This window comes from Salmo salar, chromosome 17, assembly GCF_965601325.2.
Source record: "Salmo salar chromosome 17, fSalSal1, whole genome shotgun sequence".
NCBI lineage: Eukaryota > Metazoa > Chordata > Actinopteri > Salmoniformes > Salmonidae > Salmo > Salmo salar.
Window position 1 is genome coordinate 48,188,994 of NC_138307.1, and position 27,003 is coordinate 48,215,996.

The window sequence follows — 27,003 nt, forward strand, 5'->3', positions numbered from 1 at the left end:
ACTATTCAATGTAATCACTTGCTTTGAAGTAATAGTGTAATTGGCAGTATCACAGACCACGATTAAGCACATTGGATTAAAAATCACATTCAATACAGCATACATACATTATATCCAGCGAACATGTTTTAAATCCAGCTTTACAGTTAACTTTATCTGGATCTTGAAGACCCACTCCTGAACTGTGTTATATATGATTTTATATGAAAAGTGACTATTTCTGGAACGTTGCAACTACCCCTTTATGTGTTCTGTTTTTGAAGAGTAAATAATTAGACATAATTTAACAGAATTAAAATAGAGTAAAATAGAGTAAATAAAAACAAACATTCTCTGCTCGACGAAGATGGTTCCATTGTACAGAATCCGGGTCTGGATCTTGTTGACGTTGATCTCGATATATTCCAGCAGGCCGTTTTCACCTCGACGCATGGTGATGTCACAGTCCACCCGGTTGTGAGTAAAATGTGTCAGCGTGAACGGACAGGTGGAGCGGATGTAGAATACAGTTCCGTTGAACATCTGGATGACTCCACTGCCGAAGGTCTTACACACATCTGGAAACAAACACAGAAGAGTCAAAAGTCTGCTGCAGTAATAAATGTACATAGAAAAACGGAATTTAAAGGGAAACTCCGTCACTTTTTATCCTTTTCAATTGTGTTGAACATTTAAGTGTAGTAGAGTTCAGTAGAGTTAATGTTATGTATGCATTAGATATAATTTCATTTCCAAAGCTATTGTTAAATAATCTTGGCTAGCCAAGCAATGTGTTGCTTGCTACAGTGGTTCTTCCTTTAAAAGGTTTGAGCTTATGCCTCCACCGTTTGTGGTAGGTGGTGGCAGATTATGGTAAATTACGCCATTCTGGCAACAATGGCTGACACTTAAAAAACGTACAATAGAATTCTCTGGCACCCTGCAAGATGTCCTATAGTACGCCACAACTTTTAAAGGAAGAAGCACTGTAGCTAGCTAACCTAGCTAGCTTTAGTGAGGGTTGGGTTTCTCTGATAGAAGTGGCTAGCTAGCTAGATTATTTCTAGCAAAACAATTATCAAAATGTTCCTTCCTGCAGTGGATTGTTCTGGTCTGGCACCTCAGCTGCCTATGGACAGACCCCAGTCAATGTAAGTAGTCTTTTGTATCATTTATCTAGCTAGTTCTGAGTGAAATAAAAATATGCTCATGAAAATTAACCCCTTATTTATTCTTAATCTTGTGTGGAATTGTTTCTCTGACTCTGTCTCTTCATTCTCCACAGGGTAACTGTCAACTTGCGAGTCGGAAAATGGACACTGGAGGTGAAGGAATCTGCATTGTAAGAATACATTTGATGTTAAAATACATCATTTTCAAATACAGATGTTAAGTGCACAGAGGTCATTTGTACATTATATTTCATATTTCAGATGCGAGCTTCCAGTGACAATTCAACAATGGACCAAGTTATTTGAGCAAAAAAAAATATGATTATTGAAAGCACTCCTTGTCCATCATGCTATTGTGATTTTGTGCTGAACTTTGTAGTTTTATGCATTGTATTTTAATGTAGCCTAGCTACGGTATGTAAGTTAAAAAGCTACATTTTCCATTAATTAAATTAAATTACATTGCAACATATATTTATGAAATATATTTTGGAATATATTTTACTAGCTACCACAGCATGCTGTCAAAATGTATTTCCACTCCGCGTATTTAAATATATAAATATACATGCAGAAATATATAAAAATTGCCAATTGTGTAATATGTCAATATATGTATGTACATTTAAATATATGTAAATATAAAGCTTAAACATATATTTAGATAGCTATAATTTACATATGTTTAATTAAAGACCTTTACATACAGATTGTTAAATTATATGTCTATATATTATTTGTCAGTATGAGCAATCTAAAGTTTTAAAAACAGTGATTTTCAAGTACTAAGGGATTCATGAGGACGTGGGGAGCAAGAAAATACCGGGCAGGTTTTGAAACTCACCATTTTTCTTACTTGTAATTCTACCCTGTGAAGCATTTTTTAGGACCTTTCTTCTTATGGTATCTTTTTAACCACAGATCATAGAAACTTATCGTTTTCACATATGTAGACTGGTTTGGTGCTGGAGATAATGAATATGAGGTTGAAAAGTGTTGGAGTTGCCCTTTATGGGCCGGTTTCCCAGACACGGATTAAGTCTGGTCCAGGACTAAAAATCACTCTCAATGGAGATTCTCCAATGAAAGAGCTTTATAGTCCAGGACTAGGCTTGATCTGTGTCTGGGAAACTGGCCTTCTATGTATATGTAATTTAGAGGAAGGTACTTTACTTACTTTGATGGGTATCAGAGGTTGAAACAGAACCAACTGGGCCTAGAACTAGAAATAACAAAATATTAATATGCCAGCCCATCCATTCGCAAACTGGAGTACAATTCTGTACAGTAATAACTCATTTTACCATATATACATTTGCAGTGGGGACAATCAGTTAATCCGGTATAGAAATGCATAAAATTTTTTATCACAGTCAAGTTTCAAAGACACCTACTGTACCTGAGACAAGAGAAATTAAGACAGCTACCAGAGTCCACCCTGGAGGAACCATGCTCCCTAGCTCAACAGTCTTAACGAGAGACAGAGAGAGAGAGTGTGGCAGAACCACAGGACAATTCACTAAACTGCCCTTATCTCTGGTCTTTTATACCCTTCTCTGACCCACCTGCTTTGAATAAGACTAGGAAATAAACCAAAGATTAAACATTCAACTCATTCCCCCACCGAGTCCCTATAGAGTTAATATCAATCCCTTTCCAGTTAAAACTTTTCCTGCATATCACCTTACATTGGGTGTATTTTATTTTATTTAACTAATGACATCCAATCCTTTATCAGGACCATGTTCAGTAAGCTAACATTGTTGAACTTTTGTGAGTACAGCTGATACAATTGCTTATTCTACATGCCAGAGAGGGGTGTTTGTTCTACATGCTGTATTTCTATTGCACAACGTTGCGTTCCCCAGCTGAATGTATGTAGCGATTTCAGTGCCAACAGAAATTGGATTTGAATTCCATCATTTTGAATTTCTATCATGGTATTGAAATTGAATGTAATATTTTATATGTTATATTATAACTTTAGTGCCTTGTTGCAAACAGGATGCATGTTTTGGAATATTTTTTATTCTGTACAGGCTCCCATTTTTACAATCTGTCAATTAGGTTAGTATTGTGGAGTAACTACAATGTGGATTATCGATCCTAAATTGGCACTACCCTCTGTAGAGCCTTGCGGTCGGAGGCCGAGCAGTTGCCATACCAGGCAGTGATACAACCCGTCAGGATGCTCTCGATGGTGCAGCTGTAAAACCTTTTGAGGATCTGAGGACCCATGACATATCTTTTCAGTCTACTGAATAGGTTTTGTCGTTCCCACGACTGTCTTGGTGTGCTTGGAGCATGTTAGTTTGTTGGTGATGTGGACGCCAATGAAGTTGAAGCTATCAACCTGCTCCACTATAGCCCCGTCGATGAGAATGGGGGCGTGCTCGGTCCTCCTTTTCCTGTAGTCCACAATCATCTCCTTTGTCTTGATCACATTGAGGGAGAGGTTGTTGTCGTTGCACCACACAGTCAGGTCTCTGACCTCCTCCCTATAGGCTGCCTCATCATTGTCGGTGATCAGGCCTACCTGTGTTGTGTCATCAGCAAACTTAATGATGGTGTTGGAGTCATGCCTGGCCGTGCAGTCATGAGAGAACAGGAAGTACATGAGGGGGCTGCGCACGCACCCCTGAGGGGCCCCCGTGTTGAGGATCAGCGTGGCGGATGTGTTGTTACCTACCCTTACCACCTGGGGGCGGCCCAAAGAAATGCCACCCCACACCATGACTGATCCACCGCAAAACCGGTCATGCTGGAGGATGTTGCAGGCAGCAGAACGTTCTCCATGGCGTCTTCAGACTCTGTCACGTCTGTCACATGTGCTCAGTGTGAACCTGCTTTCATCTGTGAAGAGCACAGGGCGCCAGTGGCGAATTTGCCAATCTTGGTGTTCTCTGGCAAATGCCAAACGTCCTGCACGGTGTTGGGCTGTAAGCACAACCCCCACCTGTGGACGTCGGGCCCTCATACCACCCTCATGGAGTCTGTTTCTGACCGATTGAGCAGACACATGCACATTTGTGGCCTGCTGGAGGTCATTTTGCAGGGCTCTGGCAGTGCTTCTCCTGCTCCTCCTTGCACAAAGGCGGAGGTAGCGGTCCTGCTGCTGGGTTGTTGCCCTCCTACGGCCTCCTCCACGTCTCCTGATGTACTGGCCTGTCTCCTGGTAGCGCCTCCATGCTCTGGACACTACGCTGACAGACACAGCAAACCTTCTTGCCACAGCTCGCATTGATGTGCCATCCTGGATGAGCTGCACTACCTGAGCCACTTGTGTGGGTTGTAGACTCCGTCTCATGCTACCACTAGAGTGAAAGCACCGCCAGCATTCAAAAGTGACCAAAACATCAGCCAGGAAGAATAGGAACTGAGAAGTGGTCTGTGGTCCCCACCTGCAGAACCACTCCTTTATTGGGGGTGTTTTGCTAATTGCCTATAATTTCCACCTGTTGTCTATTCCATTTGCACAACTAATTTATTGTCAATCAGTGTTGCTTCCTAAGTGGACAGTTTGCTTTCACAGAAGTGTGATTGACTTGGAGTTACATTGTGCTGTTTAAGTGTTCCCTTTATTTTTTTGAGCAGAGTATATTCCATTTTCCCCTAACCTTACCACCCCTCTCCTAATAAGAGTAAACTACTGGACAACAACACTTAGGCTTCCACTTCCAGCTTATACCATATAAACTCAGCATAAAAAGAAATGTCCCTTTTTCAGGACCCTGTCTTTCAAAGATAATTCGTAAAAATTCAATTAACTTCACAGATCTTCATTAAAAAGTGTTTAAACAATTTTTACCATGCTTGTTCAATGAACCATTAAAAATTAATGAACATGCACCTGTGGGACGGTCGTTAAGACACTAACAGCTTACGGAGGCAATTAACGTCACAGTTATGAAAAGTTAGGACACTAAAGAGGCCTTTCTCCTGACTCTGAAAAACACCAAAAGAAAAAGAAAAATCAAATCAAATCAATTTTATTTTTATATAGCCCTTCGTACATCAGCTGATATTCTCAAAGTGCTGTACAGAAACCCAGCCTAAAACCCCAAACAGCAAGCAAAGCATGTGAAAGAAGCATGGTGGCTAGGAAAAACTCCCTAGGAAAAACTCCCTAGAAAGGCCAAAAACCTAGGAAGAAACCTAGAGAGGAACCAGGCTATGAGGGGTGGCCAGTCCTCTTCTGGCTGTGCCGGGTGGATATTATAACAGAACATAGTCAAGATGTTAAAATGTTAAAATGTTCATAAATGACCAGCATGGTCAAATAATAATAATAATCATAGTAGTTGTCGAGGGTGCAACAAGCACGTCCGGTGAACAGGTCAGGGTTCCATAGCCGCAGGCAGAACAGTTGAAACTGGAGCAGCAGCACGGCCAGGTGGACTGGGGACAGCAAGGAGTCATCATACCAGGTAGTCCTGAGGCATGGTCCTAGGGCTCAGGTCCTCCGAGAGAAAGACAGAAAGAGAGAAAGAGAGAATTAGAGAGAGCATATTTAAATACACACAGGACACCGGATAAGACAAGAGAAATACTCCAGATGTAACAGACTGACCCTAGCCCCCCGACACATAAACTACTGCAGCATAAATACTGGAGGCTGAGACAGGAGGGATCAGAAGACACTGTGGCCCCATCTGATGATACCCCCGGACAGGGCCAAACAGGCAGGATATAACCCCACCCACTTTGCCAAAGCACAGCCCCCACACCACTAGAGGGATGTCTCCAACCACCAACTTACCGTCCTAAGACAAGGCTGAGTATAGCCCACAACGATCTCCGCCATGGCACATGACCAAGGTCCCTGCTCATCTGCGTGAACGAGCCTTAGGCATGCTGCACGGAGGCATGAGGACTGAGGATGTGGCCAGGGCAATAAATGTGGCCAGGGCAATGTCCGTATTGTGAGACGCCTAAGACAGCGCTACAGGGAGACAGGATGGACAGCTGATCGTCCTCGCAGTAGCAGACCACATGTAGCAACACCTGCACAGGATCGGTACATCCGAACATCACACCTGCGGGACAGGTACAGGATGGCAACAACAACTGCCCGAGTTACACCAGGAACGCACAATCCCTCCATCAGTGCTCGGACTGTCCGCAATAGAAGGAGAGAGGCTGGACTGAGGGCTTGTAGGCCTGTTGTAAGGCAGGTCCTCACCAGACATCACCGGCAACAACGTTGCCTATGGGCACAAACCCACCGTCACTGGACCAGAAAGGACTTGCAAAATTGCTCTTCACCAACGAGTCGCTGTTTTGTCTCACCAGGGGTGATGGTCGGATTCACGTTTTTTGTCGAAGGAATGAGCATTACACTGAGGTCTGTACTCTAAAGTGGGATCGATTTGGAGGTGGAGGGTCCGTCATGGTCTGGGGCGGTGTGTCACCGAGCTAATTTTCAACCTGTTAAGAAAAAAATATGAACACGTTAAATTATGCAGTCATATTCAGGTCCTGATTGGTCAACAAGCTTATTTGACACGTCAAATAGTGTTATTACACATTAACCTGTTAAGGACAGACGTTCCGCTAGCAGAACGCCGTTCCGCCTGCAGAACCCCTAGCCAACAGCCAATGGCATCGCACAGCGCGAAATACAAAACCAACTAAAATACCACAATTCAATTTTCTCAAACAATCAACTATTTTACACCACTTTAAAGATAAGACTCTCGTTAATCTAAGCACATTGTCCGATTTCAAAAAGGCTTTACAGCGAAAGCAAAACATTAGATTATGTTAGGAGAGTACATAGACACAAATAATCACACAGCCATTTTCCAAGCAAGCATATATGTCACATAAACCAAAACCACAGCTAAATGCAGCACTAACCTTTGATCTTCATCAGATGACACTCCTAGGACATTATGTTATGCAATACATGCATGTTTTGTTCAATCAAGATCATATTTATATCAAAAACCAGCTTTTTACATTAGCATGTGACGTTCAGAACTAGCATACCCATTGAAAACTTCCGGTGAATTTACTAAATTACTCATGATAAAAGTTCACAAAATACATAACAATTATTTTAAGAATTATAGATACAGAACTCCTTTATGCAATTGCGGTGTCAGATTTTAAAATAGCTTTTCGGGGAAAGCACATTTTGCAATATTCTGAGTAGATAGCTAGGCCATCACAGGCTAGCTAATTTGACACCCACCAAGTTTGGTGCTCACTAAACTCAGAATTACTATTAGAAAAATTGGATTACCTTTGCTGTTCTTCGTCAGAATGCACTCCCAGGACTTCTACTTCAACAACAAATGTTGTTTTGGTTCCAAATAATCCATAGTTATATTCAAATAGCTCCATTTTGTTCATGCGTTCAGGTCACTATCCGAAGGGTGCATTTCGTGACAAAATTTCAAAATATCCCATTACCATACTTAGAAGCATGTCAAACGCTGTTTAAAATCAATTTTCATGCTATTTTTCTCGTAAAATAGCGATAATATTCCAACCGGGCGATGTTGTATTCATTCAAAGGCTGAAAGAAAAAAATGGAGTAGTCTCGTGGAAGCGCATCTCCAGTGTCACTGTCCCCAGGTTGACCACTCACAAATTCTCCTGCTGTTCTTCGCCCAGAGACTGCAGATACCCCATTCCACTTTCTGGCGCCTTCTGAGAGCCAATGGAAGAGTTAGAAAGTGTCACGTTACAGCAGAGATGCTGTAATGTCGATAGAGATGCAACAGAAGGACAACAAATTGTCAGACAGGGCACTTCCTGTATGGAATCTTCTCAGGTTTTGGCCTGCCATATGAGTTCTGTTATACTCACAGACACCATTCAAACTGTTTTAGAACCTTTAGAGTGTTTTCTATCCAAATCTAGTAATTATATGCATATTCTAGTTTCTGGGCAGGAGTAGTAACCAGATTAAATTGGGTACATTTTTTATCCGGCCGTGAAAATACTGCCCCCTATCCCAAATAAGTTAATAATATGCATGTCAATCTCTCCTGGCACAAAGTGGAGGAGAGATTGCCTTCATCACTACTTGTATTTATGAGAGGTATTGACATGTTGAATGCACCGAGCTGTCTGTTTGAACAACTGGCACACAGCTCAGTGTATACAAAACACCACAAATCACGTTTTTGACTGCGCTGGGCCTTTAAGACCAATCTGCATGTTTTGAATGCTCCCTCCCACTGCTCTTGTCACATTCCAACATCTGGCACTGACTTTCAACACACCACTACTTTCAGTTGTTTATGCATCATGTATACATCATGGCCATGGACACAGTGCTGCTAACCTTGTTTATGTAGACTTCATCCTATTTGTTTGTGTTTAGTTTCAGGTTTTCATATTCTGGTCTGTGACAAGGTTTCAGTGGGATATATCAGGTGTTAGGATAACTGTTGATTTCTGAGACAGACTGTATTGGGAATGCTTCCAAGTGGTGTGCTAGTACAGACATTGAAATGTAGCCAACTAGTTTCATTAAGTTTTTAAAAATATTCATCCATCTGTCATCTGTGAATCGTGTCACATCAGATGGCAGGTCCAGTCTGGACTAGCAGATCAGATCAGTGTAAATGTCAGCAGCAAAGATGTGGATCCTCATCCTGCTTCCAGCTGATGCAACATTCAACATTCAGTGCAGAGCAGGGATATGTTCAAAAGATAACATCAGTTTATTGTTTTTGTAAGTCTAAATGCTACATTGCCATCTAATAAAATGTGCTTCAGCTAGGCTCAAACACAGCCTCCCACACTTTTTAGACATGAGTGTCACTGGCTCCTTGTAAAGTAAGTATTGATTTGTCTTGCTATTGGACATTATTCAGAACAGCTTCCTTGAACTTGCCACAAGTGCTGGATTTATGTCTCTAAAAGCCATAGCTGTCAGCATGTGTCCTTGCATTGTTGTTGTTTTTTTTACTGATTTGACAAGTTGCTTTTTGTGCCAACTCTGAGTCCTTGAAAGTTTGGTTTTAATGATGTGCTCTGCTTTGTGGCAGACTTCTATTTGACAGTCAACCCTGTGAAACCTTTTGAAAAATGTTCAATGACACAACAGAGTTGTTACGTTAGGTTATTATTCACAGTGTTGTTAGCCTGGTAATGATTTCATGTGGGTCCTGAGAAATCAAATCAAATTTTATTTGTCAGATGCTTCGTCAACAGCGGCTGTAGATTAACAGTGAAATGCTTACTTACGGGTCCCTTTGCATTGTTGGAAAAGGACCCATATGTAAGCATTTCACTGTTGGTCTACACGTTTACGCTTGATGAAGGGTGGGAGTGTAACACAGAGATTATGGGCACATTCGAGCGGAGTGCTTTTGTCAAGACCTTGACCAACGTTGGTCACTGCCTTTCAAAGTGTGTTGCTTTATGGGTATACAAATTCTCAGACTTATGACTACATGTCGACTGCATGACATTTACAACAACCATGTGATCATAGGTCATGAACTTTCGAGTGCAGTCGACCGGAAAGCATTGTGGGAGACAACCATATTTTGATTTCTTGGAAGCAAAAGGCAATACATGGTCATAAATGGTTGATCATTGGTTATTATCAATACATGTTACTGTTTTATACATTTTAAGCATTTCGTTGGACGATGTATACCATGCTTATCCCGTACACACGACTAATAAAACTTGAAACTTGCATGTTTACTGTTTTGGGTGGATGACTATTTAGACGTTAAATACATCTTCATCCTTACATCCTTACAATCAAATTCCACAGGCCTTCATGTGATCCAAATGTCTAACACAAATAAATGAAATATCCTACTTGCAACAATATAGCTGTAATGTTGTGTCCCGTGTTATAGCCTATCTGTCTTGTCTCTAATATTAGTTATTGTCGGGGATTTCTTAGCTGGCAATTTTAAAGGCTTAATCTGTTTCTGGGAAACTGGCCCTTAATGAGCAAGTATCCCAGACACCAGTTTTGGGGTTAATACCAAGTGCATTTGACTGCTTGAAATAGTGTTTACCTAGTAACTTATGTGAACTGATGTACATATCGTCTAATCCTTTTCATATTGTTTATCCAGTATGTAAACTGATGTACGGTACAGGGAGTGTTTTGTCCTTTATGTGATTGAATCAAATTCTGTTCTTTACATGCTTACTGACAAAAGGAACATAAAGGTTGAGAATTAAAGAATTTACACTCCAGGCTGTAGTGATGCTGACACACAATCAATTACCATACAGTAAGAATCATGCTGTCACGACTTCCGCCAAAGTTAGTTCTTCTCCTTGTTCGGGCGGCATTCGGTGGTCGACGTCACCGGTCTTCTAGCCATTGCCGATCCACCTTTCATTTTCCATTTGTTTTGTCTTGTTTTCCCACACACTTGGTTTACATTTCCCTCATTACTTGTCGTATTTAACCCTCTGTTCTAACCCCCCATGTCTGTGTGAAATTGTTGTAAGTGCTTGTGCACATTTTGACTGGTGCGCGACGGGTTTTGTACCCATATTTTGTAGTTCTGGATGCCGTTGGTTTTGATAATTAAACTGCTCCGGTTATTACCCAGTTCTGCTCTCCTGTGTCTGACTTCCCTGCCACCAGTTACACACCCATTACACATGCAAGTTTCAGTAAACATGCAAGTTAAATTTAATAAATTCTGTTACAATTCCATGTTTCACAATCACACATAAGGTACAAGGGCATGAAGTAATGGCAAACAGAGCATATCTGTCACGGGCGTCGTAAGGAGTGGACCAAAATGCAGCGGGTATATTGATCATCTTTACTTTATTAACGAGAAGACACTTAAACAAAACAAACGACAAACAGTCCGGTAAGGTGCACAGACTATACTAGGAACAACCACCCACAAAACACAAGTGAAATAAACCCCAACTAAATATGGCCTCCAATTAGAGGCAACGACAACCAGCTGCCTCTAATTGGAGGTCCTACCAAAACCCCAACATAGAAATAGAAAAACTAGATAAACACAGAATAGAAAATGTAGAACTTAAACCGAACCACACAAAACAAACACCCCCTGCCATGCCCTGACCAAACTACAATAACAAATAACCCCTTTTACTGGTCAGGACGTGACAATATCCCATGTGCTGCAAGAAATGTATGTTCTAGTAGCCTACCTGGTTATATTTTGAGAAAACTATCACAAAAATACAAAACAAGGTTTGTGAATTTCTGCAGGTGCTCCTCACCAATTGCAACTTGAATTCAGAATCAGAGCATTGTGAGAGAAAAAGCTTGGGCTAGTATCTAATTACCTCATCAGGATAATAATTCCTTGGACCATGTTAATCATGTTCAGTATCGTGTAGGTGTCACGGTTGTTGTAAGAGACAGACCAAGGCGCAGCATTTGTTGAGTTCCACATATTTATTTAAAGTGAAACTTCTTTAATAACCAAAACTAGCAACACAACGTGACTACATGGTGACACAAGCACCAATACAAACAATATCCCACAAACACAGGTGGGAAAAATGGCTACCTAAATATGATCCCCAATTAGAGGCAACGATTACCAGCTGCATCTAATTGGGAACCATACAAAACACCAACATAGAAATATTGAACTAGAACACCCCCTAGTCAGGGCGTGACAGTAGAACTGGCATTTCGATGGCATCCACTTCATCGGCAATAACAAAGGTGAATGCCATATCTGCCATTGTCAAGTTTCCTAGAAACTGCAGAAGTTGTACCTTCCCCGACTTAATAATTATCATAAAAAACAAACGTCATTACCATCACAATAAACTTAAAAGTGGGCAACAGTCATAATATAATTCGCTTATGAGCCAATGTGTATTATTTAACATTTTAAAATAGTCCTCACTTATAGGAATGGGTAATTGTTTAAAAGTTGCTAGCTATCCCATAAAGCCATCACCGAAAATACATTTTCATCTTCACTTGTTTGGTAACTACCTGTTTTTTGACAACGTTTGGAACATTTTAAAGAATGCAGCGTCCGTCTCGCAACAGAGCCTTCAACTGCAAGGGGTGTGGGAGAAAGGTAGACTTGCTGAGGGAAAGAAAGATAGAAATACATTAGCTAGCGAAAGAGGAGACTGACAGCAGGCCCTGAGTGGAAATAACAGATGGCTATACATCCCCAAGCAGGAACCACGCAAAGGCCAGGCAAGCTGTATGTATGGCCATGACTAAATATATGCCAAGCGTAAGCCTGCAATGCATGCATTATTTTCATATCCATATGAGGAGAGTCTAGCCCCTACTATGTTAGAGCTAAAAGCAGATATGGGCGTTATCCAGCCACTACAATGTTAGAGCTAAAAGCAGATGAGGGCGTTATCCATTGGGTTGAAAGAAAATGGTGGCAGAACGCATAGGGGGTTTTACCTCATTTACATAAAGGATGGACCTATGTATTGTATATGCATAAAAGCAGAGCCGGGGCCAAAGGAAGGCAGTTGTGGTCCGCGGACCGGCTCGGCTTTATTACTCTGTATTAAAGTCTATATTGAATTTACAAGTTCTTGTAAGAAGTGTTATTCTTAAGACAATTTTCCACGACAGGGGGCATTGCCATTCCACTCCGTTGTGGACCTTCCCATTGAAGTGCATGACATCCGGTGCAACGTAACGGAGTGTTTATGGGTAATGTGAACGAGGCTTAAGTAGACCACAGACGTGAATGCTGGAACATTGCTACATTGTGGGAGGCAACCCATCAGTGTTCCCTGCTATGCTCCAGCTCATGGCGTTTCTCCTCTCTCACCCTCTCAGATGAACAGCTAATTTATCTCTGTCTCTCCCCTCTCTCTCTCTTCCTCCCTTTTTCCATCCCTCACCTCCACCACGTCTCCCCCCTCTCCCTATCTTCTCCCCCTCTCCAGGTATACTTTATGTTGGGTCTATTGGTGGTTCCTGCTGTGCTGCAGTTCATGGAGTTTCTCCTCTCAAAGATGAAACAACTAATATATTCAATTCTTTCTATCCCTCGTTACCCCCTTCCTGCCAGTGGTCCCTGCTGTACTCAGGTTCATGGGGTTCCTCATTTTGCAAGAGAGTCACTCTCACAGATGAAACAACTAATATATTGCTCTCTCCATCTCTCTCTCTCTCTCTCTCCCCCTCACTGCCCCCCTCTCTCCCCCTCTTCTCCTCTTCTCCAGGTATATGTTGTGTCTGTCGGTGGTCCCTGCGGTGCTCCAGTTCGTGGGGTTTCTGTTCCTGCCAGAGAGCCCCCGCTGGCTGATCCAGAAAGGCCTTACCCAGAAGGCCTGGCGCGTGCTCAGCCAGATTAGAGGCAATCAGAACATTGACGAGGAGTACGACAGCATCAAGAACAGCATCGAGGAGGAGGAGAAAGACTGCGGAGGAGGTGAGAGGGGAGCAGGAGGCTCAGGAGAAAGACACACATAAATGAATGAATGCATCAACGAACACGCACACACAAACAAACTTGCATACACACACACCGGGAGAGGAGTGGCCCATGTGCCCTCGCTCTCGCTCTCTCGCGCTCTCTCGTGCTCAGAGAGAAATCTTTATCAGCTGTTATATAATCTCGGTGTTACGCTCTTCTGAGTTAGCCTCTTCTGAGAACATTGACCTCTTCTGAGAATCACAAAACAGCACTAAAAGTCAGTCTGTCAGAGCCAGGCGACTCAGAATAGACCAAGGACATTGAAGACTGTTTTTCTATGAACATTTTCTGAAAGAAGCTTATTTATGGTAGTCACTGTGTCTCCATTGAAGGCCAGTGCTAAAGTGAATGTATATGTGTGAGTGTATGGAAATATATGCGTCAAGGCATGGTCATAGACCTAAGCACTGACTCAAACTCAATGAAACCACCATACATGATAAACTGCATATATCCACTTGTTGACATGAATAGCTGATATAAACATGTATTGAAAGTAGCCTACATGGACAACCAATGGTTAGATGAATGAGAGTTTTGTACTGCATTATCAGGTCAATGGCATTGTATACAGTAAGGTCAGTCCAGCCTTCAGCACATGTAATAACTCTTATTAGTCCAATGACACCAAGCCAACTCCTGAAAAGAAAAGAGAGGGAAAATAAAGGAGAGGAGAGGTAAACAGGCATCATTCCTTTGTTCTGCAATTAACCCTTCCTGACAGTCCTACAGAAAACACAAACCTGTAATTGAGTACCTCACGCTGGGATTGGTCCATAATGGGGAGCCTTAGCCAATCAGAGTGCTAGAGTGTGGTCAGTGGGGCCACAATCCAAGAAAAAAATACCCCCCTGGCAATAAATTGTAACTCTGATCATTGTTGGGGGGATAGGCTCACACCTGGGAAAACAAGGGCTTCCTTTGCCCCCTTGCTCCCTGACATCTCTGTTTCCATGGTAACCTCATCCCTTTCTCCCTCTTTCGCTCCCTGTCTCCATCACCTCTGATGTGATGATAGTGTGTGTCACTCTAACCACCCAAACACAGCCAAGAATAAAGAGCAATAATAATCACAATGACACATACAAAGTGGCAGGGCAACACAATGGCAATAACAACAACATCACAACATAGTCATATCTGTAGCAGTCAATTCTCTCTGGATGAAAGGACAATATATTACAGAGACACAGGGTGACAGAGCAACACAACATCAATAACAACAACAACAACAACAACATAGTCATATCTGTAGCAGTCAATTCTCTCTGGATGAAAGGACAATATATTACAGAGACACAGGGTGACAGAGCAACACAACATCAATAACAACAACAACAACATAGTCATATCTGTAGCAGTCAATTCTCTCTGGATGAAAGGACAATATATTACAGAGACACAGGGTGACAGAGCAACACAACATCAATAACAACAACAACAACATAATCATATCTGTAGCAGTCAATTCTCTCTGGATGAAAGGACAATATATTACAGACACAGGGTGACAGAGCAACACAACATCAATAACAACAACAACAACATAATCATATCTGTAGCAGTCAATTCTCTCTGGATGAAAGGACAATATATTACAGAGACACAGGGTGACAGAGCAACACAACATCAATAACAACAACAACAACATAATCATATCTGTAGCAGTCAATTCTCTCTGGATGAAAGGACAATATATTACAGACACAGGGTGACAGAGCAACACAACATCAACAACAACAACAACAACATAATCATATCTGTAGCAGTCAATTCTCTCTGGATGAAAGGACAATATATTACAGAGACACAGGGTGACAGAGCAACACAACATCAACAACAACACAACTAACAACACTTGCTGTATCAGTCACTGCTCTCTGATCTGTTTCACTTTGTTATAGTCTATCATATTAAAGCATTGGGCTATCATCTCTGGTGTAGAATATGATAGAAATGCCAGTCATGTATGAATTTCCTGTGATCTTATTACTACTAAGATAATCTTTCATCCAAGATAATCTTTCCTAAAATTATTTTATCTTAATCCTATACGAAGCTTCCAGAAAACTCACCCCATGTTTTTATTCAGGCCTACTGAACTGATTATATCTACATAGATTAACCTCTTTTACCTGGCGTATACGGCTGGGAGCAAGCCTATTGCCAGTCAACATGATAATGTTTTCCTCTTTAAAAGAGTGTTTCATCTCAGTGTTAGTTAGACACCTTGGTAGCCTAATAGGGTGAAGGACCTTCACACACAGCAAGTCAGACACACAGGTAATTAAAGTAACAGAAGAGGCACCGTGCTTCTCAAAGCTGTTTCCTTTGTGATATTGAGCTCCGTGTGACTGTAGGGCAGCCGTGCTTCTAGCTCATAGGCAACTTTGCAGTATTTTAGTTTTTTGTGTTATTAGCCCAGAAATGTTTTGGTGTTATTACAAACATCTGGAAATAACTTTTGGATATCAGAGCGGCGGTAACTCACCAGCATTATGACCAGGAATACGACATTCCCAAATCGGATCCTTTGTTCGTACCCCCCAGGACAACTGAACTGATTCCAGAAGTTGATCCAAAACACTGCCGGCGGAGAAGAGGTATTCAGAGTGGACTTCTAGTCCAACTCAGGAGGCGCGCACACCACCCACTGCTTCCGAGTGTATTACTCGCTAATGTTCAGTCTCTGGATAATAAAGTTGATGAGCTCAGGGCGAGGATTTCCTTCCAGAGAGACATCAGGGATTGTAACATACTCTGTTTCACGGAAACATGGCTCTCTCGGGATGTACAGTCTGAGTCTGTACAGCTAGTTGGGTTCTCAGTTCATTGCGCAGACATGAATAAATAACTCTCCGGGAAGAAGGGCGGGGGTGCATGTTTCATGATTAACTACTCATGGAGTGACTGTGATAACATACAGGAACTTAAGTCCTTTTGTCCACCCGACCTAGAATACCTCACAATCAAATGCCGACCATATTACCTCCAAAGAGAATTCTCTTCTGTTATAGTCACAGCCATGTTTATTCCCCCTCAAGCCCATACCACGATGGCTACTGTTACTCCAACTTCCGGGATGCCTAAAAGGACCTCCCCCTCCCTCCCTTCGTCAAATGTGATCATGACTCCATTTTGCTCCTCCCTTCCTATAGGCAGAAACTCAAACAGGAAGTACCCGTGCTAAGGACTACGCAATGCTGGTCTGACCAGTCGGAATCCACCCTTCAAGATTGTTTTGATCACGTGGACTGGGATATGTTCCGGGTAGCCTCCGAGAATAACATTGACGAATACACTGATACAGTGACTGAGTTTTAACAGGAAGTGTATAGGAGATGTTGTTCCCACTGTGACTATTTAAACCTACCCTATCCACAAACCATGGATTGCTGGCAGCTTTTGCACAAAACTGAAACCGCTAACAACCGCATTTAATCATGGCAAGGTGACTGGGAATATGGCTGAATACAAACAGTGCAGTTATTCCTTCCGTAAGGCAATCAAACAGACAAAACATCAATATAGAGACAAAGTGGAGGTGCAATTCAACAGCTCAGACACGAGATGTATGTAGCAGGGTCTACAGACAGTCATAGACTACAAAGAGAAAACCAGCCACGTGGCGGACACCGGCGTCTTGCTTCCGGACAAGCTAAACACCTTATTCACCCAATTTGAGGATAACACAGTGCCTCCGACGTGGCCCGCTACAAAGGACTGTGGGCTCTCCTTCTCCCTGGCCAACGTGAGTAAGACATTTAAGCGTGTTAACCCTCGCAAGGCTGCCGGCCCAGACGGCATGCCTAGCTAGCCATGTCCTCAGAGCATGTGCAGACCAGCTGGCTGGAGTGTTTATGGACATATTCAATCTCTCCCTATCCCAGTATGCTGTCCCCACATGCTTCAAGAGGTTCACCATCGTTCCTGTAGCCAAGAAAGCAAAGGTAACTGAACTAAATGACTATCGCCCCGCAGCACTCACTTCTGTCATCATGAAGTGCTTTGAGAGACTAGCCAAGGATCATATCATATCACCTCTACCTTACCTGACACCCTAGACCCACTTCAATTTGCTTACCACCCCAATAGATTGACAGACGATGCAATCGCCCTGCACACTGCCCTATCCCATCTGGACAAGAGGAATACCTATGTAAGAATGGTGTTCATTGACTATAGCTCAGCATTCCACACCATAGTACCCTCCAAGCTCATCATTAAGCTTAAGGCGCTGGGTCTGAACCCCGCTCTGTGCAACTGGGTCATGGACTTCCTGACGGGCCTCCTCCAGGTGGTGAAGATATGAAACAACACCTCCACTTCGCTAATCCTCAACACTGGGGCCCCACAAGGGTGCGTGCTCAGCCCCTACTGTACTCCCTGTTCAACCATGACTGCATGGCCACACACATCTCCAACTCAATCATCAAGTTTGCAGACGACACAACAGTAGTAGGCCTGATTATCAACAATGACGAGACAGCCTACAGGGAGGAGGTGAGGACCCTGGGAGTGTGGTGCCAGGAAAATAACCTCTCATTCAACGTCAACAAAACAAAGGAGCTGATCGTGGACTTCAAGAAACAGCAGAGGGAACCCCCTATCCACATCGACAGGAACACAGTGGAGAGGTGGAACGCTTCAAGTTCCTCGGCGTACACATCACTGACAAACTGAAATGGTCCACCCACACAGACAGTGTGTCTAATTCAGGAAGCTGAACATTTTTGGTTTGGCACCTAAAACCATCACAAACTTTTACAGATGCGCAATTGAGAGCATCCTGTCGGGCTGTATCACCGCCTGGTACGGTAACTGCACCGACCGCCACCGTAGGGTTCTCCAGAGGGTGGTGCGGTCTGCCCAACGCATCACCGGGGGCAAACTACCTGCCCTCCAGGACACCTACAGCACCCGATTTCACAGGAAGACCAAAAAGATCCTCAAAGATAACAATCACTGAGCCACTGCCTGTTCACCCCGCTAACATCCAGAAGGCGAGGTCAGTACAGCTGCATCAAATCTGGGACCGAGAGACTGAAAAACAACTTCTATCTCAAGGCCATCAGACTGTTACATGCTGACCAGACCAGACACGTCGCGTGCGCAAGCGTCGCAAAATAAATTTTGAAATCCATGTTATTCAATTATTGCACCCACACTGCTCGCGTGCGCCAATGAGCGTCTGCGATGCCAAGGGCTAAAATAGAACTCCTTTCTGTTTCTGACGCAGATCGCGCTGAAAGTCCTGCCTCTCCCATCTCATTGGTTTATAGAAGCAGGTACCCACGTGCCATCTCCTCATTGGTTATATCCATGTGGGTGATTGAAAGACGAAATGTTTTGCTGGTTGTCGTGGTAAAAGTGTAGATGCCAATCACCATATAAGTTCAAAGATGAAAAAGCCTGGAAGGAGGAGAGATGACTAGAAACGATTCGGTTGGCCATTTTATGTGTGGATTAATTGTCGGAGTAGAGGACCTTGTGTATTTCAGGTAAAATAACAACTCAATGTTTGTATCCCAGTACAAATTAGCTAGCAACAGCAAGCTAGCTAAATGGACAAATTAGCTAGCAAGTGCAAGCTAACTAGCTAAATTGCCATACATGTTTAATGCTTTTCGACCTGTCCCTAAATTAACGTCATTGGTTCAGAGTTTGTGTTGATATTTTAACCTGCATGTCGTGATCGCGTTTGGTGTAGGGGGACAAAATAAATGTATGCACGATAGCGCACGATGGCGCACAGCCGGTTTGGGTTCCGTGTTAGATAGCCATCACTAGCACATTAGAGGCTGCTGCCCTATATACATAGACTTGAAATCACTGTCCACTTCAATAATGGAACACTAGTCACTTTAATAATGTTTACATATTTTTGCATTACTCATCTCATGTCTATGTACTGTATTCTATTATGTTCTACTGTATCTTAGTCTATGCATTACTCAACTCATATCTATGTACTGTATTCTATGTTCTACTGTATCTTAGTCTATGCCGCTCAGACATTTCTCGTCCAAATATTTATATATTCTTAATTCCATTGCTTTTCTTTAGATGTGCGTGTATTGTGAAATTGTTATATATTACTGCACTGTTGGAGCTAGAAACACAAGCATTCCACAACACCCGCAATAACATCAAATCAAATCAAATTTATTTATATAGCCCTTCGTACATCAGCTGATATCTCAAAGTGCTGTTCAGAAACCCAGCCTAAAACCCCAAACAGCAAGCAATGCATGTGAAAGAAGCACGGTGGCTAGGAAAAACTCCCTAGTAAAAACTCCCTAGAAAGGCCAAAAACCTAGGAAGAAACCTAGAGAGGAACCAGGCTATGTGGGGTGGCCAGTCCTCTTCTGGCTGTGCCGGGTGGATATTATAAGAGAACATGGTCAAGATGTTAAAATGTTCATAAATGACCAGCATGGTCAAATAATAATAATCATAGTAGTTGTCGAGGGTGCAACAAGCACGTCCGGTGAACAGGTCAGGGTTCCATAGCCGCAGGCAGAACAGTTGAAACTGGAGCAGCAGCACGGCCAGGTGGACTGGGGACAGAAAGGAGTCATCATGCCAGGTAGTCCTGAGGCATGGTCCTAGGGCTCAGGTCCTCCAAGAGAAAGAAAGAAAGAGAGAAAGAGAGAATTAGAGAGAGCATATTTAAATTCACACAGGACACCGGATAAGACAAGAGAAATACTCCAGATGTAACAGACTGACCCTAGCCCCCCGACACATAAACTACTGCAGCATAAATACTGGAGGCTGAGACAGGAGGGATCAGAAGACACTGTGGCCCCATCCGATGATACCCCCGGACAGGGCCAAACAGGCAGGATATAACCTCTGCTAAACACAGGAATGTGACCAATAAAATAGGATTTGATTTGAGAACGGCAGCCTCTGAGCTACTCACTGACCCTGGATTGTTGGTCTTTTAAATTACTGAGTTACAGACAGGAGAGGATTCAATATATTTTGAAAGATTGATGGGTCTATGGGTTAGTGAGTAAAAGCGTGGTTAGCGTGCGTGTATCCACATGTGTGTCTCTCTCTCTCTCTGTGTGTGTCTCCATTTGTGTGTGCTGTTTTGATGTGCAGCGGCTGTGTGATCAAGGCTATAGGTTGATTGAGAGAGGGAGAGGCAGAGGAGCTGTTAGAGCTCCTGATGATACCAACCACAGGACTGATACTAACAACACAACACACTAGTCAATGGACTCTGATTACTGTGTTCTTAGAGGGGGAGAGGGTGGGGGGGGGGGGGTCTAAAGACTGAGAGAAATAGAAATAGGGGGAAGACGAAAGAGAGGGAGAGTGATAGACAACTGAGAACACAGATTCTCTTCCAGCTAGGGAGAGAAGTTAAGAAATAATGAGCTTACATGTTTTGACAACCAGTGAAACAGGAGTAATTGACATGTGGATTGATGTACTAAATGTAGCCTGCACTTTTAGAAAAAAGGATCCCAAAAGGGTTCTTCGGCTGTCCCCATAGGAGAACCCTTTTTGCTTCCAGGTAGAACTCTTTTGGGTTTATGTCATGTTTTATTTAACTAGGCAAGTTCCATGTAGAACCCTCTGTGTAAAGGGTTCTACATGGTATCATGACACAAGTCGAGACCCAGATGCAGATGGTTGGAGTCTTATAATATTTATTAATCCAATAGAGTAAGGCAAGAGAATGGCCGTGGACAGGCAAAAGGGTCAAAACCAGTTCGGAGTCCAAAAAGTACTGAATGGCAGGCAGAATCAAGGTCAGAGCAGGCAGGATGATCAGGCAGGCAGGAAAGTAGTCCAGAGTCAGGCAGGGGTCAAAACCGGGAAGACTATCAAAAAGAGAATAGCAAAAGGAGTACGGGAAAAACACACTGGTTGACTTGACTAACATACAAGACGAACTGACAGGGATAAATACACTGGGGAAAATAAGCGACACCTGGAGGGGGTGGAGACAGTCACAGGAACAGGTGAAACAGATCAGGGCGTGACACATGGAACCAAAAAGGGTTCTTCAAAGGTTTCTCCTATGGGGACAGCCAAATAAACATTTTATATTCTAGATATCACCTTGTTTTTCTAAGAGTGTATGCACTGCATATAATGCTAATAATTTATTACATTTGGAAAGTGCTTTTCATTATACAGAATTATCTCAAAGTGCATAAAATAACCCCCCACATATTTTTAAATAACCCCCTGGGAGGGCATTCCAGAGGCTGGGGGCGGTCGAGCTGAAAGCCCAATTCCCCAAGGAGCGGAGCATGGAGGAGCAGGCTATTGCTTGACCTGAAGGTGCAAGTGGGGTTACGGAGGGAGAGCAGTTCTTTGAGATAAGAACGGGCATTTCCATGACTTTCCATACACTGGAAAGTCAGCAGGAGGGTTTTCAATTCGATCTGGAATGAGACGGGAAGTCAGTGCAGAGATGCCAGGATGGGGGTGATGTGATTATTTTAAATGTAACCTTTATTTAACTAGCCAAGTCAGTTAAGAACAAATTCTTATTTACAATGACGGCCTACCCTGGCCAAACCCGGACGACGCTGGGCCAATCGTGCACCGCCCTATGGGACTCCCAATCACAGCCCAATGTGATACAGCCTGGATTTGAGCTAGGGACTGTAGTGAGGCCTCTTGCACTGAGGTCCAGTGCCTTAGACCACTGCGCCACTCGGGAGCCCAATGTGATGGTGTTTCTGCACTCTCATCAGGATCCTGGCAGCCCTGTTCTGGATGTATTGGAGCTTCTGGAGACTCCTGCCAGGGATGCCGATGAAGAGTGCGTTGCAGTAGTACAGCATTGAGGAGATAAGGCATGGATGAAATTTTCTGCATCAGACTGAGTGAGGGTAGATTGGAGTTTGGCAATGTTCCTGAGGTGATAGAATGATGCTTTACACAGTTGTTTGATGTAGCTGTCACAGGTAAGAGGGGAATCAAGTTTCAACACCCAGATTGGAAACTGAGTGGGAGAGAGCGATGTTCTGTACTGCGATACTGTATAGATGTTACAGCTGTCAAAGGCTTTGTCTTTCAACTATATAATTAACTAATCTTCAACAGGTTTCTTGACAGGCTCTGAGGTAGTTTACTGCCTCCCAAATTATTGTCACAGACCTTTTTTTTGCCAATTTAAACCAGATTTTTCAGCCATGAAGAAAATTATTTATCCTGTGCTTACCATCCACGGCAATTTCCCCACCGCACAATCTCCCCATTTTATTCATAATTTCCATTTTGATGTCAATGGCTGCTGTGTTTTCAGGTAATTGAATGATGCAGTATGTCATTCAAAATGAGTACAAGGTATGCTACTATTGTCACATCCTGACCATAGAGAGCTCTTATTTTCTATGGTAGAGTAGGTCAGGGCGTGACTGGGGGGGTTTATCTAGTTTAATGTTTTGGTTCTAGTTTCCTTTTTCTTTGTTGGGATTTTTGTATGATCCCCAATTAGAGGCTGCTGGTCATCGTTGTCTCTAATTGGGGATCATATTTAAGTAGTTGTTTTTCCCACCTGTGTTTGTGGAAGATTATTTTTGTGTTAGTGCATGTTGCACCTCTTTCATCACGGTTTGTGTTTTGTTTGTAGTTTATTGTTTGTTTTGCAAAGTTTCACATTAAAATAAAAGATGTGGAACGATACCCACGCTGCACTTTGGTCTCCTTTCTACGACGAAAGTGACAGAATCTCCCACCACCAGAGGACCAAGCAGCGTGGCCAGGAGTGGACATGGGAGGAGATCCTGGATGGCAAGGTGCACTGGACGCAGATTGTGGAATATCGGCGTCCAAGGGAGGAGATAGAGGCAGCAAAAGAGGAACGGCGACGCTACGAGGAATTAGCACGGCAACAATGGAAGCCCGAGAGGCAGCTCCCCAATTTTTTTTTTTGGGGGGGGGGGGCACACGGAGTGGTCGGCGGAGCTGAGGGGTGAACCAGAGCCAGTCAGGGAGTCGAGTGAGGAACTCGACGAAAGATTCCCGGAGAGAGGTGTTGGCGTTGAGAGCGCTGCAGAGCGGGCGTACTTACTGTGGGGAGCGTGTGACCAGTCAGGCACCGTGTTATGCGGTGATGCGCACTGTATCTCCAGTGTGCATTCATAGCCTGGTGCGCACTGTGCCTGTGCCCCGCATTTGCCAAGCTAAAGTGAGCATTCAGCCAGGACAGGTTGTGCAGGCTCAGCGCTCCTGGTCTCTTGTACGCCTCCTCGGTCCAGGATAACCTGCGCCAGCTCTATGCACTGTGTCGCCAGTGCGCATTCACAGCCCAGTTCGTCCTGTGCCAGCGCCCCGCATTTGCCGGGCTAAAGTGAGCGTTCAGCCAGGACGGGTTGTGCCAGCTCTACGCTCCAGACCTCCAGTGCGCCTCCACGGTCCAGTATATCCTGCACCGGTTCTACGCACCAGGTCTCCAGTGCGCCTCCACAGCCCAGTACGTCCTGTGCCTCCTCGCACTCTCCCTGGAGTGCGTGTCCTCAGTCAGGTACGTCCTGTGCCTCCTCCTCGCACTCTCCCTGAAGTGCATGTCCTCAGTCCAGTACGTCCTGTGCCTGCTCCTCGCACTCGCCCTGAAGTGCGTTTCACCAGTCTGGTGCCTCCTGAGATGGCCCGCAGCCTGGAGCCTCCTGGGACGGCCCGCAGCCTGGAGCTTCCTGGGACGGCCCGCAACCCGGAGCCTCCTGGGACGGTTCAGAGTCTCCAGCGACGGTCCGGAGCCTCCAGAGACGGTCGGCAGTCTAGAGCCTCCACCGATGCTGGCGAGTTCACAGGATGAGAGGGTTCTTCGTCCCGCACCAGTACCGCCTCCAATGCGGGAGGATCCGCGGGATGAGAAGGTTCTTCGCCCTGCACCGGAGCCGCCACCAACACTAGACACCCCCCCAACCCTCCTTTTTGGTTTCAGGTTTTGCGGCCGGAGTCCGCACCTTTGGGGGGGGGGGTACTGTCACGTCCTGACCATAGAGAGCTCTTATTTTCTATGGTAGAGTAAGTCAGGGCGTTACTGGGGGGGCTTATCTAGTTTATTTAGTTCTATGTTGTTTTGGTTCTAGTTTCCTTTTTCTTTGTTGGGATTTTTGTATGATCCCCAATTAGAGGCAGCTGGTCATTGTTGTCTCTAATTGGGGATCATATTTTAGTCGTTATTTTTCCCACCTGTGTTTGTGGGAGATTATTTTTGAGTTAGTGCATGTTGCACCTCTTTTGTCACGGTTTGTGTTTTGTTTGTAGTATATTGTTTGTTTTGCAAAGTTTTACCGTTTTACCGTTTTAACATTTTATGGAATCTGTTGGTTGGCGCCTTAGATCTGATTAAATCATGTATCTGTTGGAACTTCGTTTATGGGAAAATGATAGGAATATACATTATATTTAGATTTGCATAATAAGAAATGAGGGAATGCAAAAAGCACCTAGGATAATTTGGACTTTTATGAAATGTAGACGTTGAAATAGATTCCTTTAGTCATTAATGCCTGAAGATGGGATACATCCAAAATGGTACCCTATATAGCCTAAAAGGACTCTGCTTCACCCGTATAGTCTTATTTTTCTGTCATTTGGATTTACTATGAGGCGTCAGTTCAGCTAATCGAGTTTTGAATTAATATTCCTTTTCTTCCACTCTCATTTATTCTGTTTTATTTTCAAGCCCAAGGGAAACAATTTAGAAACAAACTGAATTAGTTTATCTTGCTGAATATGTTTTCAATGATTTTACCCGTAAATATATTTGACCCGTGGATGCAACATTTTCACAGACATCAACTATTACCTACTTTATAATATTAGATGAGCTGGTATTGTACAGAGAGGGCCATTAAATTCAACAAAGATCCCAATGAAGTCATGTAATGATGTAAAGGAAGCATTAGAGGAGAATGGAAGGCTATGAAAGGCTAGAGGACTGCTATTACAGATGATTTCTGTCAACGCAGATGAAAGCATAATGAGTGAAGATTGAGGACTGACCTTTTGTGTTGAGATGTGAACGAAGACCGAGCTATACTCTCACTCTCCACCAGTCTGATACTGGCCCTCTTATAAGCTCTCTTCCCCTCTGTTATTTGAGGTCTGTGAAGTCTGAGGTCTCTGAAGCACAGGAACACAACCCTGTACATTTGTATTAGTCATATCCCATAGCTCAGGTTTGCAGGTGGATTGGAAAAGATTTTTGCATTGATTCACCTATCCACTTTTCCAATTAAAGTACTTACTTAATGAATAGTACATCCTTAACAGTACAAAAAACCCAATGAGCCATAATAATAGCCAACCAAGAACAACCTACGCACAAACCTCTCGGTATTCAAATGGCTCCTAATAGACACAGGTTATTAGCTCTTCAATGATCTCAGCACACTTACATCACAATGTTCATTATTGCTAAGTCACAAGAGAACATTGTGTGAGAAGTAATATCCATGCTATCCATGATGCTGAAAAAAGCAACAATGTTCTCCTCTCTCTCTCAATCCCATGCCATTTGTATCACATTTACAGAGCCATTTTTAGAAATTCAGGAGTTAGTTGTTAGGGGCTGTATCCCCACCCTGGCAGAGCTCTCTCTCTACCATTTGCATTGGGGCATGTGTTAGTCTGGGAACCATGAATCTCAATGAGTGATTACATTTTTTTCCAGACGAACCACATAATGGGCCCAGATATTACCCTCTATCTCTAGATTCCCAGCTCCTAGCCACAGACTCCCAGTCTCCCAGTCCAGCACGTGACAGACGTGACAGAGTCTGGAGACGCCGTGGAGAACGTTCTGCTGCCTACAACATCCTCCAGCATGACCGGTTTGGCGGTGGGTCAGTTATGGTGTGGGGTGGCATTTCTTTGGGGGGCCGCACAGCCCTCCATGTGCTCGCCAGAGGTAGCCTGACTGCCATTAGGTACCGATATGAGATCCTCAGACGCCTTGTGAGACCATATGCTGGTGCGGTTGGCCCTGGGTTCCTCCTAATGTAAGACAATGCTAGACCTCATGTGGCTGGAGTGTGTCAGCAGTTCCTGCAAGAGGAAGGCATTGATGCTATGGACTGGCCCGCCTGTTCCCCAGACCTGAATCCAATTGAGCACATCTGGGACATCATGTCTCGCTCCATCCACCAACGCCACGTTGCACCACAGACTGTCCAGGAGTTGGCGGATGCTTTAGTCCAGGTCTGGGAGGAGATCCCTCAGGAGATCATCCACCACCTCATCAGGAGCATGCCCAGGCGTTGTAGGGAGGTTATACAGGCACGTGGGGGCCACACACACTACTGAGCCTCATTTTGACTTGTTTTAAGGACATTACATCAAAGTTGGACCAGCCTGTAGTGTGGTTTTCCACTTTAATTTTGAGTGTGACTCCAAATCCAGACCTCCATGGGTTGATAAATTGGATTTCCATTGATTATTTTTGTGTGATTTTGTTGTCAGCACAT

At 43.6% G+C, this 27,003-nt stretch overlaps 1 protein-coding gene across 1 annotated transcript in view; it reads right to left on the minus strand.

Annotated features, from left to right (window-relative positions):
- Positions 1-13,181, minus strand: part of muc5e (mucin 5e) — a 38,834-nt gene extending 25,653 nt beyond the window's left edge. The window contains exons 1-2 of the mRNA XM_082963326.1: positions 13,160-13,181; positions 329-557 (exon numbers count right to left, since the gene is read on the minus strand). Coding sequence (XP_082819452.1) covers positions 329-557; positions 13,160-13,181 — 251 coding nt within the window. The remainder of the gene's footprint in view (positions 1-328; positions 558-13,159) is intronic.
- Between the last annotated feature and the right edge of the window lie 13,822 nt (positions 13,182-27,003).